An 18,286-nucleotide genomic window follows, 5' to 3' on the forward strand; every position below is an offset into this window, starting at 1 on the left:
ACTTTCTTTTTTTTTTTTTTTGATTTTTTTAACGTTTATTCATTTTTGAGAGACAGAGAGACAAAGCATGAGTGGGGAAGGGGTAGAGAGAGAGGGAGACACAGAATCTGAAGCAGGCTCCAGGCTCTGAGTTGTCAGCACAGAGCCCGATGTGGGGCTTGAACCTATGGACCACGAGATCATGACCTGAGCCAAAGTCGGACACTCAACCAACTGAGCCACTCAGCACCCCTAAAGATTGAACTTTTTTTAGTAGACGATATCTAAGCACATAAAAATAGATTTTAAATGAAAAATATGAGATCGTTTCCAGTTGTTTTTCTTAATAAATCCATACACATGACTAATTCTCCTGAAAGCCATTTCATAGGTATAAAATAAGGAATCTGTGAGTACAGATGAGTGTAGATATGGGGAGTGAGTATGGATAGAGAAGACACTGAGGATTAAACTCTAAAGCACTCAAAAACTTACAGTTATGGGAGACCAGAGGGAAAGCCAGTCAAAAATTCAGGAGGAAATTCAACCACAACGAGATAAGAAAACCATGATGTTCCAGAAAATAAAGAAAGGATTTCAGAAAAGAGGGAGTGTTCAACTAGTATTCAAATAATACAAGGACTTTGGATACTAACCCTTTATCGGATATGTCATTTATAAAATCTTCTCCCATTCAGGAGGTTTAGTTTTGTTGATTGTTTCCTTCACTGTGCAGAAATCTTTTATTTTGATGTAGTCCTAATAGTTTATTTTTGCTTCTATTTCCCTTGCTTTGGGACACACATCTAGAAAAATGTTGCTACGGCCAATGTCAGAAACATTACAGCCTGGCTCCCTTCTAGGATTTTTATGGTTTTAGGTTTCACTTGTAAGTCTTTAATCCATATTGTTTGTATGTATGGTGTAAGAAAGTGGTCTAGTTTCATTTTTCTGCATGTAGCTGACTGCTTTCCCCAACACCATTTGTTGAAGAGACTTTTTCCCATTGTATATTCATTCCTCCCGTGTTGAAGATTCATTGACCATATGATTGTTGGTTTGTTTCTGGGTTTTCTATTCTATCTGTTGATCTATGTGTCTACTTTTGCACCAGGATCATACTGTTTTGATTACTACGGCTTTGTAACATAGCTTGAAGTCTGAAATGGTGATACTGACAACTTTGCTTTTCTTTTTCAAGATTGCTTTGGCTATTTGTTGTCATTTGTAGTTCCACATACATTTTAAGACTCTTTGTTCTAGTTTTGTGAAAATGCAATTGGTATTCTGATAGGGATTGCATTAAGAGGGGAAGTAGGTGGGGGGATGAGTGAAATAGAAGAAGCAGATTAAGGAATGCACTTGTCTTGATGAGCACTGGGTGATGTATGGAATTGTTGAATCACTATATTGTATACCTAAAACTAATATAACACTGTATGTTAACTATACTGGAATTGAAAAAAAATAATATGAGGACTAAGGATTGACCACAAAATTTGCTAATCTGAGAATCACTGATAACCAGGACACATGACCTACCTCTCAGCCTCAACTACCTCATCTTCAAAACAGGATAATAACAGCACCCATTTCATGAAGCTGTATGAAGGATTAAATAAGATAATACATGTAAGCACCTAGCATAATGCCAGAAACAGAGGAAGAGCTCAGTGATGGGCAACTATATTTTAACTAAGGAACACTGAACAGCTTTGATCATAGAACTTATGATATTTTATTGAACACAGGATGCCTGACAACCCTGTGAGAGAGAATTTGGGTACAGAAGAGTCTGGTGTGAGTAGAAACATATAGAAAGGATTCCAGCTCAGGGGAAAAGCTAGAACAAGAGACAATGAAGAGAAAAATACCTTGGGTAGAGCAATTTCCATCCTTGTATAACACAATTGATATGACTCTGGATTTTATACTATTTCACAACTAGTAAGCATGTTCTTTTTAAACATTTGTTAAGGTTTGGAAATCATGTGAAAGGAAAAACAATTTTCCATTAAGGACAAATGTTATATAAAGTTTAATCATCTGAATAAGCTTAACATCACAAGTTAAAATCACATTCGTATCTCTTAACCTAGGAGAACAGGTATTTCTTGTTTTTTATATATTGTGTAACTCCACAACTTTACAATCAGCCCTTTCCAATTCTGTGTCTACACAAATAACAATAGACTTATTATACAATTTTTGTGGTCCATGATATATTTATATTTGTTCCATTTGGCTAATTTTGTAGTCAGTGACTTGATCTTATAGGACTTCCTCTAATTTTTTTTCCTCTCTTCACCAGATTTTAAATTACCTATGTAATTGGTTCATGGCAAATACCTTAAACAGTGGCATATCTTACAAAATAGCTAAAAGACGCTTATTCTAATAGAAGTGTATATTGATAATTAAGTACTGGGTGGAGGTTTTCTAAGACATCATGATCATATTGTTGTTAGAGTCTGATGAAGTGTGATAAAAAAAACTTATTGCTATAATAGGCTGGCTGAGAGTTTGTCCTTAAATAATGTATTAATATGAGTCATTTCTTTCTCTTTTAATTTTTAGAGTTTTTATGGACCCTCTATTCTCTTAAACTCTATGTTCATTTTTACTTACTACTCGTCTATTATTGAGATAAATCTTTTTCTTAAGTTTTCTACTTTTCAAATTAAAAAAAAAAATACTGATTTTTGGAAGCCTATCCCCATGCACGCTTTCATAGCACTCTTATACTCATTTTCTCTCCTAACATTTACACAGGAAATTTGGTTTGGGAAGCAAAACATAAATGTTTTCATTTATACAGGCCTGGAAACACTACCAAAGATTAAAAGTAATGGTTCACTTGCAAGAAACTGAGTTGTAGCAAAACTTATTTGCTCAAATATATAGCTTATGTCTTATCAATTTATTTCGGGGTATGGTTTTTATTCTAAAATAAATTCAGAACTGATATAGTAATGGAAAACTCAGATAAATCAGTTTTTAAAACTGCAAAGCCAGCCAACTTACCTCCTCTAGATTTTCCCAACTACTCTTTATATTTTTTTGAAAAATTAAAAAACAGAACTGAAGGTACTGAGCTCAAAGAACAGAACTTAAATATCTAGTGAGCCCACACGTAACTCAATGAATCCCCATAGGACTACAGGAAATTGGCAATTCAAATGCCCTTACTCTATACATACTGTGCACTGAACACTCCAAATTACTGATTCTTCCGTTATAGCTGGCCATTTCTAAACAGGGATTTCTAGGTTATGAACATCTTAAAAAGATGAAAACTCTCCTAATCTTCATAAAAGCCAGAAATCTAACATGAAATGATTTACTACAGATTTCATTCACTCATTTTGCCAATCCACTGGGAAAATAAATACATTTTTTTCTTTTTCTTTTTTAATGTTTATTTATTATTGAGAGACAGAGAATGAGTGTTGGAGGGGCAGAGAGAGGAGGAGACACAGAACCCAAAGCAGGCTCCAGGCTCTGAGCTGTTAGCACAGAGCCCAACACGGGGCTCCAACTCAGGAGCTGTGAGGTCATGACCTGAGCCGAAGTCAGACACTCAGCTAACTGAGCCACCCAGGCCCCCCTGAACACATTTTTTAAATGACTTTTTTTTGAAGCTAAAAAGTAATACTCACTAATACCGAAAATGTGACAATCACATATTTGGTGGTATATTTTAGTTCTTTACCCCACAGATGGCAGAGGGAGGGAAGGAACAGTATTAACTAATGTTTTTCATCAGCATTTCCTCACTTTCCTGATGAGAACATTGTTAGTTGAAAACTCAAAGAGGGCCAAAATTTAGGTCAATTCAAGTATTTCCGAGTAGGAGTATACTTTAGTCTCCCAGAAGGAAACAGTGTTCTTTGGACATAAACTCTCTGGAGATAATGAGTATTTTATTATTAGTCAGATAACATTCATTTTGGTTGAAATTTCCTTAAAATCAGGCCATGTCTCCTAATGCCTGCCATTTAGGAGTTGTTTTCATTTAATGGTCATTTAAACCATTCTTTGGCTCTCCAGCTAGAAGTATTAATACAGTACATGTTATGCCAGAGGAAAATTTTAACAGTTCTGTTTACTCTCCCACTTCCAAAAGCACAAAAACAACTTATAACTATTCCACACTTCCCATTGGGCACAGGGTTCTACCTGCAAGGATTCAGATGGAACTTGAGTTTGGCTAATTTTCAACTCAGCACTTCCTTTATTCATCCTTTTCCTTCCCCTCCCAACTTTTTCACTTGCTCCTACTACAGTTGGCTGTTTACAGGCTCCAGACCTTGGGTAACTCAAAAACCATGGTGTATTAATCTTTATGTGTCTCAACCTTGAGGACAGCTCAAATATCTGCTAAAAATATGCCGAATTTGTCAACTTTTTATTTTTTTTTATTTTAAAAAAATGTTTATTTATTTCTGAGAGAGAAAGAAGACAGAGCACGAGAAGGGGAGGGGCACAGAGAGAGGGAGACACAGAATCGGAAGCAGGTTCCAGGCTCTGAGCTGTCGGCACAGAGCCCAATGCAGAGCTCGAACCCACAGACGGTGAGATCATGACCTGGGCCAAAGTTGGACGCTTAACCGACTGAGTCACCCAGGTGCCCCAAATTTGTCAACTTTTTAAAAGAAGATCATAAGCTCCCTGTATCTTTCTTATTTCTCAGATTTAAAATCTCAGTGTTTCAATTATGTGCATGTTTTCCACCATCTTTGCCTTTGGTGTCTGAAGACTGCTAAAACATTACTTTTCGTTATTCAAAGGGAAACAGACTTACAGCTTCTCTGTTAGACCAAGAGAATACACCACAAGTAGAGAGATAGTGATCTTTCAAAGTGCAGAGGTGGTTACAAATCCAAACATTCTTAATGTCTACACCACATTGCACTAACAAAAATAAAAAAAGGAGATATAATACTATTGTCTAACGATCTAGATTTACCCTAGGAGCATGGTTTCTTTAATGCTTTTTCAGCCACTAACTGTCACATCAGATCAGAAGTGAGTCTTAACACCCAGCAGCAGCTGGTGAAGTGTTCTCTCTACACCTCCCAGAAACGATTGCTTCCCTCTGCCTTTTTCAGCTCTCACTCTAATTCTGGTACAGGGTTTGTTTTCTGCTCAATTCACACTACCTTGCCATTACTGCCTCCCTTGCTCTTTGCCTTAATGTGTCCTATGGGTGTTCTTGTCTGACAGAAATCTAGGAATTCCGGCAGCAAAGTGGACACTTGGGCATCAAATGGCCAAACAGAGTTAGTGAAATGCAAGATTTCTGGTCCCAGGTGCAGCCTTGGAAGGAGTAGAATATCTCATCTTTCAACCAAAGGTTTGTTTTTCTATGTGGTTATAGGCCCTTTCATCAGAATACAGAAGTTACATTTCTCCTATGCGGCACTCAGCAGTCATAGCCATATATATCCAGGACAGGCAGAAACCCCAGTGAGTACATGTTCTTTCAAACTATCTGAAACTATTTCTGACATAGGAACTAACCCTCAGGAAAGGAGAGTCTGCCCCAGAAGATTCCTATTTCGAAAACAGTTTTAAGCCCATTTATTTAGTCATTTTATAATATTGTTCTCATCTCATTAAGAATCTGAATGCAAAGCTCTTAAAGATACTATGTCTACATTGTCATCAGGCTAAAAGGAATTTTGAGGGGTCACTTGGTATATTCTTATCCCTTTGTTTAGACCCCATACATTATTTTCCCTAACAGCTATCACATTTTCAAAACAACAATAAATTCCTTCAGTGTAAAACTTCATAGGCTTTGAGATGTGCTGTCATCTCTATTGAGATCTACCCCCCCCACACACACACACACCCCTCACCTGCCCTGTTCATATCCATATCACAGTTCTCAAAGTGCTACTACAATTTACAATTGATTCTTATTTTAGGCATTGCTGAAGCTACAGAACAGTTGTAATCCTACCCTGGAAAATAGTTCTTTTTATTTATTCTAGTTTCTGTAACCTGTCCTCATATTCTCTTCATTTCTAAACTTCTTTGAACATGTAGGTTCATAACTAACAGTGGATACCTGTACTCTTAGATAGCACATGTGTCTGTCCTGTTGTTTAATAGTGCAAGAAATGATCTAGTAAAACTAATGACCCACTGGGAAGGCATAAGTAAAGTTACATAATGAGGAATTTGATACTCTACATATATAATAAGGTATTTTAATGAGTTAAGTGAGTTTGAATATTTAAACACTGAATAGCCCTTGCAAATTATTCTCTGAGTTTCAAGCAATATTCCATATGCAATTCAAAATCTTAGAGGCTTATTTCCAATGGCTGCTTTCTGTCTGTGGAATATAAAAAGTGTTCTAACCAATCACTTCTAAAAGCATACATAGATAGGAGAGCTTTAATGCAGATATCAGAAGAAACATAAAAGAAGTATATGAAAGGATGACACTGTGATGATAAGAAATAGTTGGTTGCAAGACTTTTCAAGTAGATTATGCAGAAACTGACAGAGCTTCTGTTTATATTCCAAAAATGATCCACTAAGCAGATTTTTATCTTCCTGGTGAAAAAAATTGTTGAAAATGAGGTCAGTAGGTCTGAGCACAGGTAAATTATAGCATCCTCTGATTTTAATGTGATTTCAGAGAAAATATAGTTTTTTATCTACCACACTAGCATTGATGAAACTAATTACAAACAAAGAATTCTTTGTAGACCCTTTGTAGAACCCTTTGCAGACCCTTTGTAGACCCTTTGTAGACCCTTCTCAACTGACTGATAAACTGTCAACCGAGGAGAAGTGTCCTGATAACATCACTGAGCTGGGATTTTTCCTAGCTTCTGCTTTCACCTTTTCTGGGACAAGAAACCTGTTCCAAAATATCACACCAAAGTTGTCCTCCCTTTAACTCGCAACCAATGTTGTGATAGAAAATGAGAATGTGGGGTGCCTGGGTGGCTCAGTGGGTTGAGCATCCAACTCCTGATTTTGGCTCAGGTCATGATCTCCTGAATGTGAGATGGAGCCCCCCAACCTAGCTCCATGCTGAGCATGGAGCTTGCTTGGGATTCTTTTTCTCCCTCTCTCTCTGTGCCTCCCCCACTTGCACGCATATGCTAGCTCATGAGCACTCTCTCTTTTAAAATAAACAAATAAACATTAAAAAAGAGAGAGAGAAGATAACTTGGCCACACAGTAGCTCCTTAAATGTATACAATAGTATCAACTAGCTCCAAGTCATTCAAGTTTAGACTATCACTCAGTTCCCTCAACCATTTGTCAGATGAAAATGGCTCCTGGGTTTTTTAACATCGTAACAAACAACTCAACGTTTAATAAACTTTAATTAATATTCTTCAGAGGGAACTCAGAAATAGACAAAAGAATCCATGTGAGGTCTGACCAGTGAAAAAGCAGTCAGACATTATTAACTTGATATGGAATTCTACATGTAAATGGCATAGGATTTAGTCAGAGACTCTATTAGTTTTATTTTAGTAACTGTGAGATACCAGAAAATAAAAATAGGTCTCTACCTTAGGTTCCTGACACTGAGTTCCTAAATCCCCTGGAATTTCCTGGGTGATAGGAATATACATATTTTTTTTCTGATGAGGTGACCCTGAGTGGGTTTCTGGCTGGGGGCTGGTCACCAGAAAAACCACCACATAATTAGAAGCTTGGAGTTTTCAGCCCCTCTCCCACTGTCCACTCTGGAATTTTCCAGAGAGGGGAGAGGGACTGGAAATAAGGTTAATAATTGATTGTCCCTGTGTGAAGAAGCCTCCATAAAAATCCCCAAAGTATGGGGTTTGGAGAGCTTCCAGGTTAACAAGGGGGTGGCACATCCCAACTATACAGGACAGAAGCTCCTGTGTTTCCAGACCCTACCAGACCTTGCCCTGCTTATCTCTTCATCTGACTGTTTATCTGTATCCTTTATCATATCCTTTAACAAACTAGTAAACCTAAGTATTTCTGAGTTGTCTGAGCCACACTAGAGAATTCATTGAACCCGAGGAGGGGCTCGTGGGAACCTCCAATTTGAAGCCTTCTCGGACAGAAGTTATAGGTAACCTGAGGACCTACTACCTGAAATTAGCATCTTAAGTGGGGGGGCAGTCTTGCGGGACTGAGCCCTTAACATGTGGGATCTGATGCTATCTCTGGGTAGATAGTGTCAGAATCGAGTTAAGTTGTAGGATGTCCAGTTGGTGTCAATAAATCGCTTGGTATGAGAAACACTCACATATCTGGTGTCAGTATTGTGAGTGTGGCAGCCGTGTGAGAGTAAAGGAGAGACTCAGGAGGGGGTCTGGAGGTTTTTCCAAGTCAGTAACCTATGTGTAACTTGTTTTTTGAGGTTCTCTCCTAATAAGACACTTACATCATTTTCATCTGACATTCTGTGAAATGGCATTCTAAAAACTTTTAACATATTTTTTTCTATGAATTCTTCCCAATAGTTTAGGATTGTTGACTCCTTCCTTTCTGATTGTAATGGACATCTTCAGATCTTCACATACTGTTCCAGTATCTCTACTACTTGCGACAAGCAGTCCTCATTCCCTTCCCCAACAATCTTGGCTGTAGTTAGGGCAGCCAATGAACTGATTCATCCAAGAGATGGGCATGTGCTCCAAAATCCTAGACTTTTTAAATTGGAACAAAACAAAGAGATGATATTCTTATCAAGCGGTGAAACTCATGATTAAGTTGGACCTATGTGGTTAATCCAGAATAATCTCATCTCAAAGTCCTTAATTTTTAGCACATGTGCAAAGTCTCTTTTGCTACCTAATGCAACATATCCATAGGTTCTGGAGGCTTAGTCACGGACATCTTGGGAGGGCATCGGGGGGTAAGGGGGTTATTATGCCTCCTGCTAAAAATGAGACCAGCATCGCATCTCTCACATCATTCCATTCAGCAATAAAAATATATGAAACAGGAAAAGCCATATACTCTCCACATTAATAGCAGCCTGTTAATCAACATTATTTGGGAACAATGATTTAATTTAAAATGACTCTTTCAAGATTGTTTTTCTGGAAAGGAAATTTCTGCTGCTTTTATCTTTTTCTGAAGATGAGTTTGAAGATTCTTACTGGATTTATCCAGCATGCACTCAGAATGCAATCTTTGAAATGGAGAATTAAAAGTATTTTCATACCCACATACTTGAAGCCTGAGGCTGCTATCATTCCTGAGTGTAGAGAGTAAACACAGCGTCTCTCTTTGTTTTACTAATTGCTTTGTTTCCCCAAGCTGCTAGCACAACATCTGCTAGGCCAGAACCACTTCTTCCACACGCCACAGAACCACTGCCGGCCAGATGAACGACCTGCGCTCCATGGGGTAAGGGCAAGTGCTTTCCAGGCACTCAGCAGGCAGTTTTCAAGAGGCAAAGACTTCAAGTAGAAATGAAGCTGAAACCCCACCCCTCCCCAAATCTTTACAATGGTTATGGAGTTGTTGATTCTGTAATGATCTCACACTGTCTGCAATTTTATTGATTTTGTTTTTCAATAGAACTGTTAAAGATTACAATCCTCAGATAGGCAGAATGTGGGCAGATGCTCATATGCTCACACACAGTTCTGCCAAGATATTTTTACATCTTTCTGCACATAAAACAAAATGAAGACATGTGTTATAGACCCATGCTACTGGTAACCCCCCCGAAGAAGGGAGTTTATGGTATGCTCATTTCCTGGATGAAGTATTAAAACAACTGTACCTAGAAAAAACGAACAGCACTTTCAAAATAAAAGAGATTTGCTTCTGAGGCACCTTATAAAACATTCCTAATTACCAAAACCCATTGAGACGGCAATTTGGGTCATCATATCCAAATGTCATCCCTGCTATTTCTAATTCAATATAAACTTCTTGTCACATCTACTGGTTAAGCATCAAAATACAAAATGCTGCAACAGCTTATGCTCTGTTGATGTTCATTCATCTACTGTGCACCAGAAAGGCTCATTTCAAATATGGCATGAAAGAAAGAAAAGTAAGCAAAAAACAAACTCAGAACTAAGACTTGATGCCTCAAGAAAAATGCTAAAGAGGAAAAATCACAAAATCATAGCCTTACCTTGGGAGACTTAGGCAGACCTACGGCCCTGTCTTCTGCCAAGGTGAGCAGGGTTAACCTTGTTTCCTCCACTGTGGGATGTTTGGGAGGGCGAGGTGGGGGGTGGGAGAAAGAGCTTTCATATCTTCGCATCATGTAATATTGTTCTTCAGTGATCTCTTCAACCAGAGTCCTGACTAGAAATGATTTTGTGTCCTTAGAAAAACTATTAACTAACTGAACAGTCATATTTAAGCGGCTGACAGGAATTTCCCAGCACTCCTTGGGGTTGGCAAAGTCACTTATGAGTAGGTAAGAGTCTGTGATGGCTTCCTCCAACCGCAGTCCTGGTGTAGCAGCCAAAATGTCTTCGTCAATGGAAAGATCTCTCACAGATACCTTCACATTGAAAGGCAAGTGGAACTGCGAACAGAGCTCAGAAATCTGGTACTGTTTCTTGTCATGAATCAGCTCTACAAAACCTCCTTCCATGTATAAAGGGAGCAGTGCTGCCTCATAGGATTTTTTGAGGATTTTTTCACAGGCCAGAACATTCACCACTTTTTTGATTCCCTCACAAAGGACTTCAGTTGTCTGTGAGTGATGCACTAGAAACTGGTCCCCGACAGATACAGATGACAGCTCATCATGAGGGGGATGAAAGGCTTTGGTGGCCACCACATGGAGAGGCTCCTTTTCACTCTTTGCTATCTCAAGGTCATAGGCAGTTGGGAACTCCCGAGGTCGCCGCTTGAATTTGCCTTTATAGCTAGTGGGGATCAAGAAGTGCCTTTTAGGAAAATTGCTTCGAATTTCTGAAGCTAAGATCCTCGATGCCTGATACTTTTTGTGGATCACAATGGTTTTCCCAGGCTGTAAAATGCTTCTGGGCAGCTGGTTTCCTTGAGGTGCCTCTATGACTTCAGCCACTATGGGGAACTCTTTACTGGTCATTTCAAAGAGCTCTTGTGTAGATAATAGCTGAAGAAACCAGTTGGCATCATAACTGTCAGTAATGTCTTTGACTTCAACATCTAAACTGGGGAGGATGCGGACTATGTCCTTTCGGACTGAAAAAAAAAAAAAAAAAGACTATGACATTTTGTCCATCAAAATGTTGCTCCGAGATACTATTAGAATCTCTCTTGGTACCACAGATAAATTCCATTAAAAAAATCAGATACTCATGATATAACATTTCGTATGTGTGACTTCCTTTTTTCAAATTTTAAAATGAAGTAGATAATATGTAAAATTAACAGCCATAAGCCCACTGCTCAGCTTAAAACAAAGGAATTAAGCTGTCCTTTAGAGCTCTGTGAAGCTCACCAAAATCTCATCCTCCTCACTACAACCTAAGGGTGAATCATTCTCCTGATTCTAGTGTTAATTATTTCCCTGGTTTTATCATACATAACATAAATACAGAAATATATGCACATATCTGTAAATGTATACTTGGTACTCTGAATAACACCCTTCCTGTAGAAGGCCCAAGACATACATTCTTTACATAAAATTCAATCCTCTTGCAGGACAATACTGAAAGATCATGGGATATAAGGTACTTAAGATTAATATAGGGAAGTGGACAACAAGATGGAATCCTTTTCCAATGTGAAAGTTATTCTTTCTCTGCTGATGTTCCATTAACACCTGGATAGAGGAGTATCATAGGACGGGTCACAGTCAGAGGAGCCATTCAGGAGCCTTAGGTATGCTGGTGGCTGCTTACCATAGTATTCCTTGCCTAATGTGGAACTGCAGACTAAGAAATCTCTAATTCTTTCTCTAAGCATTCACTATCCTATAAGTCTTTATTTGAGACTACAGAGACACTTAAAATATTGTCCTAAAATTATTTACCTGTTGTCCATGCACTCTCCCACATAGGTTGTTATAAATAGTCTTGAATTAGAAACATAGTTACTATTAACAGGATTTTATAATGGCTCATATTTTCTTAAATTTTTTTAACGTTTATTCATTTTTGAGAGGCAGAGACAGAGTGTGAGTGGGGGAGGGGCAGAGAGAGAGGGAGACACAGAATCTGAAGCAGGCTCCAGGCTCTGAGCTGCTAGCACAGAGCCTGACGCGGGGCTTGAATCCACGAACCGTGATATCATGACCTGAGCCAAAGTCGGACCCTTAACCGACTGAGCCACCCAGGCGCCCCTTTGGCTTATATTTTCTTGACAGTTTTCTACCACTTAATGTTTTGCAACATTTTCATGTTTCCCAATATCCCCAGCCACCCTCTGTCAACACACTTTCTTCCTTGCATGCTTTTGGAAAAAAATTAAGTTGGCAGATTTCAACGACAGAATTTCCTTTTATAAAGCATTACCTATGTTACTACTTCTTATATTATTAACTTTATGCAACTTCTGGAAACTATAACTTTATTTATTTATTTATTTTTCAACGTTTATTTATTTTTGGGACAGAGAGAGACAGAGCATGAACGGGAGAGGGGCAGAGAGAGAGGGAGACACAGAATCGGAAACAGGCTCCAGGCTCTGAGCCATTAGACCAGAGCCCGACGCGGGGCTCGAACTCCCGGACCGCGAGATCGTGACCTGGCTGAAGTCGGACGCTTAACCGACTGCGCCACCCAGGCGCCCCGAAACTATAACTTTATAATTTATGTCATATTACTTGCACATGTTGTGTAACAGAGTTGCTGAAGACACAACATAAAAAAGTATTATTTTTTTGAACAGAGAACAGAAAAAAGAAAAAAATCAATGGTTATCAATAGGATAAAGGTCTGTAAAAACTGTAAAGATTCTTTATTTAAAAAAATAAAAAGGCAGCTAAAAGAACACTTCTTAACTTCATCAATTCATTGTATAACATTTAGCATACTCAAACTTTTAACATTGTTGCCACAGGATTCCCTGGACCCCAAGGTAATTTTAAAAACACTAAAATCTCAGTAATTGGATAGAAATTAATGAGGTTTAAAAATTGTAGAGCTGTCACTAGATCAGCATCTTAGGCTCATGACATTTCTCAAGTTGGAATACTTAAGCATTGGTAGAACAGATGTCATTAAGGACTTTCTGGGGGCTCTAAATTGATCCATCAGAACATAGGGACCTTAATGTAACTTAGATCCCAATCTATATTGGGGCACTATATGTACTGTGGACACAAGGGTCTTTGATTATTTTGTTGACCAATATATCACAGTGTGTTAAATGGTGCCTGGTACATTGTAGGTACTCAACAAATGAATTGAATAAATGAAAAACTATTGCCAGAATAATGCTTTTGATTGAGCATTAAAGGATGTGATCCAGTAAATAAGTAGGGTTCCACATAACATTTCATTGGGGAAAATAAACTTCTAGGACTAATATTCCTGCTATACATCATAGAAGGTATTGTACTTTCATTTAAAACATAATGGAACTGGAGGGTATTATGCTAAGTGAAATAAGTCAGGCAGAGAAAGACAGATATCATAAAACCTCACATTAAAGGCCTATTTGCCTCAGTTTCTTTTATCTGACACATCAGGTCTAGCTTTCAACAAAAAATTACAAGGTATATTAAAAGGCAAACAAACAGTACAGTGTGAAGAGACACAGCAAACCAGATATGCAGAGATTTTGGAATTTTCAGACTAGGAACTTAAAATATGATTAATATGCTAAGAGCTTCAGTGAAAGAAAATGGCAAAAAAGATGGGTAAGGTAAGCAGAGAGATGGAAATTTTTGGAAAGAATTAAAAGGATTTGCTAGGTATTGAAAACATAAAAACAGATACGAAGAATGACTTTGATGGGTTCATCAGAAGACTGGATATGGCTAAGGAAAGAATCAGTGAGCTTGAAGATATTCAAGATATATTAGTAGAAACTTCTCTAATTGAAAAGCAAAAGAAAAAGAGTGAAAAAAATGGAACATAATATCTAAGCACCATGAGACAACTACAAAAGGTGTAACATGTGCACCATGGAGATGCCAAAAGGAAAACAGAGACAGGAACAGGAACAGTATCTGAAGTAATAATGTCTGACAATTTTCCAAAATGGAGGAGGCTTAGAGAACAGCAAGCATGATAAATGCCAAAAAACCTACACCTAAGCATATTATATTCAAACTGTAGAAAAACCAAAGAAAAAGAGAAAACCTGAAGGAGCCAGAAGGAAAAAAAATCTTACCTCTAAAGGAAGAAGTATAAAAATTAGATCATATTTCTCTTCAGAAACCATTCAAGCAAGAAGAGAGTAAGCGACACACTTAAAGTATTCAAAGAAAAAGCCCATGAACCTAGTATTGTCTCCAGCAAAATTATCCTTAAAATTCAAGGGTGGCAGAATATGCCACCTCAAAATATACCACTTTGGCAAAGGTTATTTTGAGGTAAAGGGACTTGAAAAACAGCAGATATATGAAGGGTATTCTAACCTCTCCTTTTCTTCCTGAAAACAGGTGATAAAACCCCCATGTGAAAGATGCCTTCCCTATACTAGGAGAAAAGAATCATCCTTCTATAGGGAGTTAAATCCAAGAGAAATCTGTCCAAACAGACCTTGTTAAAATAATTCTTATCTTCCTTTAGCCTCTCCACATTCTTAGAGCAGCTACTCTTCCACAGTTGCCTCTCTTTGTTCAAACCGATATAAAAGTATTCAAGTTTTGCCATTTTGGGGGTCTTCATTCCTTTATGAGGGCTCCCCAGTCACATAAAACATATAAATCTGTATACATTTCTCTACTTAATCTGTCTAATGTCAGTGTAATAGGCCCAGACAATAAACCCTAAGAAGTGACTGTTCCTACAAATTCTTTAAATTTTTATTTTTTTGTGACTTCCATTCTACAAAATTTTTAAAAAGTAAGTTCTGTCAATTCTAGCCCTGCAGTTTCAATTGCTAGTTCCTCCTATATTATTATCCAATAATAATAATTCATATACTTATTGGAAATTTTTATTTTTCTAAGTTTGATTTCTTTGCCATTTACTTTCCAAGATTATAATTATTTTTTTCTCAAAAGTGTTTTCACATTTGATGGCCCAGTGAGTTGTTTTGTTTATATTTTTGTATCACATTATACTCTTTGCTATATGGTACTTATTAGATGCACAAATAATTTCCAAGATCTGCCTTATTCTAGACATTTTTAAGAAGTTTTTACTCTATCAGAGTTTTATTTGTTTATTTATTTATTTACTTATTTATTTATTTGACATCCAAGTTAATTAGCATATACTGCAATAATGATTTCAGGAGTAGGATCCAGTGACTTATCCCCTATGTATAATACCCAGTGCTCATCCCAACAAGTGTGTTTTTTAATGCCCCTTGCCCATTTAGCTATCTCCCCACCCACAAACCCTCCAAAAACCCTTAGTTTTTTCTCTATATTTAAGAGTCTCTTATGTTGTGTCCCCCTCCCTGTTTTTATATTATTTTTGCTGCCCCTCCCCTATGTTCATCTGTTCTGTATCTTAAATTCCACATATGAGTAGTCATATATTTGTCTTTCTCTGACTGACTAATTTCACTTAGCATAATACCCTCTAGTTCCATCCATATTGTTGCAAATGGCAAGATTTCATTCTTTTTGATTGCCAAGTAGTATTCCATTGTATACACACACCACATCTTCTTTATCCATCCATCTGTTGATGGACATTTGGATTCTTTTCATACTTTGGCTATTGTTGATTGCACTGCTATAAACATTGGGGTGCATGTGTCCTTTGAAAGAGCATACCTGTATCCTTTGGATAAATACATAGTAGTGCAATTGCTGGGTAGTCCTATTTTTAGTAGAACTAAAAGGTAGTTCTATTTTTAATCATTTGAGGAACCTCCATACTGTTTTCCACAGTGGTTGAACCAGTTTACATTCCCACCGGCAAAAGAGTTCCCCTTTCTCTGCATGATCGCCAACATCTGTTGTTGCTGCTTGACTTGTTAATTTTAGCCATTCTGACTCATGTGAAGTGGTATCTCACTATGGTTTTGATTTGTATTCACCTGATGATGAGTGATGTTGAGCATTTTTTCACGGGTCTATTAGCCATCTAGATGTCTTCTTTGGAAAAGTGTCTATTCATGCCTTTTGCCCATTTCTTCACTGGATTCTTTGTTTTGGGTGTTGAGTTTGATAAGTTCTTTAAAAATTTTGAATACTAACCCTTTATCTGATATGTCATTTGCAAATATCTTCTCTAATTCTGTCAGTTACTTTTAGTTTTGCTGATTGTTTCCTTCACTGTGCAGCTTTTTACCTTGATGAAGTTCCAATAGTTCATTTTTGCTTTGGTTTCCCCTGACTCTAGAGACATGTTGAGTAAGAAGTTGATGCTGCCAAGGTCAATGAGGTTTTTTCCTGCTTTCTCCTCTAGAATTTTGATGGCTTTTGCATTATGTTTATTTTGAGTTTATTTTTGTTTATGGTGTAAGAAAGTGGTCCAGGTTCAGTCTTCAACACATTGCTGTCCAGTTTTCCCAACACCATTTGCCGAAGCAACTGTCTTTTTTCCATTGGATATTCTTTCTTGCTTTGTCACAGATTAATTGGCCACACATTTGTGGGTCCATTTCTGGACATTGATCTATGTGTCTGCTTTTGTGCCAGTACCATACTGTCTTGATGATTATAGCTTTGCAATACATCTTGAAGTCCAGGATTATGATGCCTCCAGCTTTGGTTTTCTGTTTCAGGATTGCTCTGGCTATTTGGGATCTTTTTTGGTTCCGTACAGAAATTTTAGGATTGTTTGTCCTAGCTCTGTGAAGAATGCTGGTGATATTTTGATAGGGATTGCACTAAACATGTAGATTGCTTTGGGTAATATCGACATTTTAATAATATTTGTTCTTCCAATCCATGAGCATGGAATATTTTTCCATTTTTTGTGTGTGTCTTCAATTTCTTTCATAAGCTTTCTATAGTTTTCGGTGTATAGATTTTTCACCTCTTTGGTTAGGTTTATTCCTAGGTATCTTACAGGTTTTGGTGCAATTGTAAATGGGATCAATTCCTTGATTTCTCTTTCTGCTGCTTCATTATTGGTTTATAGAAATGTAACTGATTTCTGTGAAATGACTTTAAACCCTGCAACTTTGCTAAATTCATGGATCAGTTCTAGCAGGTTTTGGGGGGAATCTTTTTGGTTTTCATATAGAGTATCATGTCATCTGTGAGGAGTGAAAATTTGACTTCTTGCTGATTTGGATGCCTGTTTACTCCTTTGTGATGTCTTATTGCTAATGTTAGGACTTCCAATAATACCGTGAATAACAGTGGCAAGAGTGGACATGCCAGTCATGTTCCTGACTTTAAGGGGAAAGCTCTGTTTTTCCCCATTGAAGATGATATTAGCAGTGGGTCTCTTGTATATGGCTTTTATGATCTTGAGGTATGATCCTTCTATCCCTACTTTATTGAGGGTTTTTATCAAGAAAGGATGCTATATCTCATCAAATTCTTTCTCTGCATCTAGTGAGAGGATCATGTGGTTCTTGTCCTTTATTAATGTGATGTATCACAATGATTGATTTATTGATTTGAACTGCCCTGAATCCCAGGTATAAATCCCACTTCATCATGGTAAATAATTCTTTTAATGTATTGTTGGTTCTGGTTGGCTAGTATCTTGTTGAGAATTTTTGCATCCATGTTCATCAGGGAAATTGGTCTGTAGTTCTCCATTTTAGTGGGGACTTTGTCTGGTTTTGGAATCAAGGTAATGGTGGCCTCATAGAATGAGTTTGGAAGTTTTCCTTCAATTTCTATTTTCTGGGACAGCTTCAAAATAATAGGTGTTAACTCTTCTTTAAATGTTTTGTAGAATTCCCCTGGAAAGCCATCCAGCCCTGGACTTATTTTTTGGGAGATTTTTGATTGCTAATACAATTTATTTACTGGTTATGGGTCTGTTAAAATTTTCTATTTCTTCCTGTTTCAGATTTGATAGTTTACATGTTTCTAGGAAATTGTCCATTTCTTCCAGATTGCCCAATTTATTGGCATACAACTGTGCATAGTATTCTCTTATTATTGTTTGTATTTCTGTAGTGTTGGTTGTGAACTTCCCTCTTTGATTCTTGATTTTATTTTTGGGGGTCCTTTCCTTTTTCTTTCTTTAAAATTTTTTAAAAATATTTATTCATTTTTGAGAGACAGAGGGAGACAGAGTGTGAGTGAGAGAGGGGCAGAGAGAGAGAGAGACAGAATCCAAAGCAGGCT

General features: G+C 37.4%; 1 protein-coding gene across 2 annotated transcripts in view; it reads right to left on the minus strand.

Moving 5' to 3' along the window:
* THEMIS (thymocyte selection associated) overlaps nucleotides 1–18,286 on the minus strand; it is a 183,909-nt gene that overhangs the window by 77,313 nt on the left and 88,310 nt on the right. For both annotated transcript variants that reach the window (XM_045499513.1, XM_045499514.1), the window contains one exon: nucleotides 10,091–11,139. In XM_045499513.1, the coding sequence (XP_045355469.1) occupies nucleotides 10,091–11,139 (1,049 nt within the window). The remainder of the gene's footprint in view (nucleotides 1–10,090; nucleotides 11,140–18,286) is intronic.

This window comes from Leopardus geoffroyi, chromosome B2 (genome assembly GCF_018350155.1).
Source record: "Leopardus geoffroyi isolate Oge1 chromosome B2, O.geoffroyi_Oge1_pat1.0, whole genome shotgun sequence".
Lineage (NCBI taxonomy): Eukaryota > Metazoa > Chordata > Mammalia > Carnivora > Felidae > Leopardus > Leopardus geoffroyi.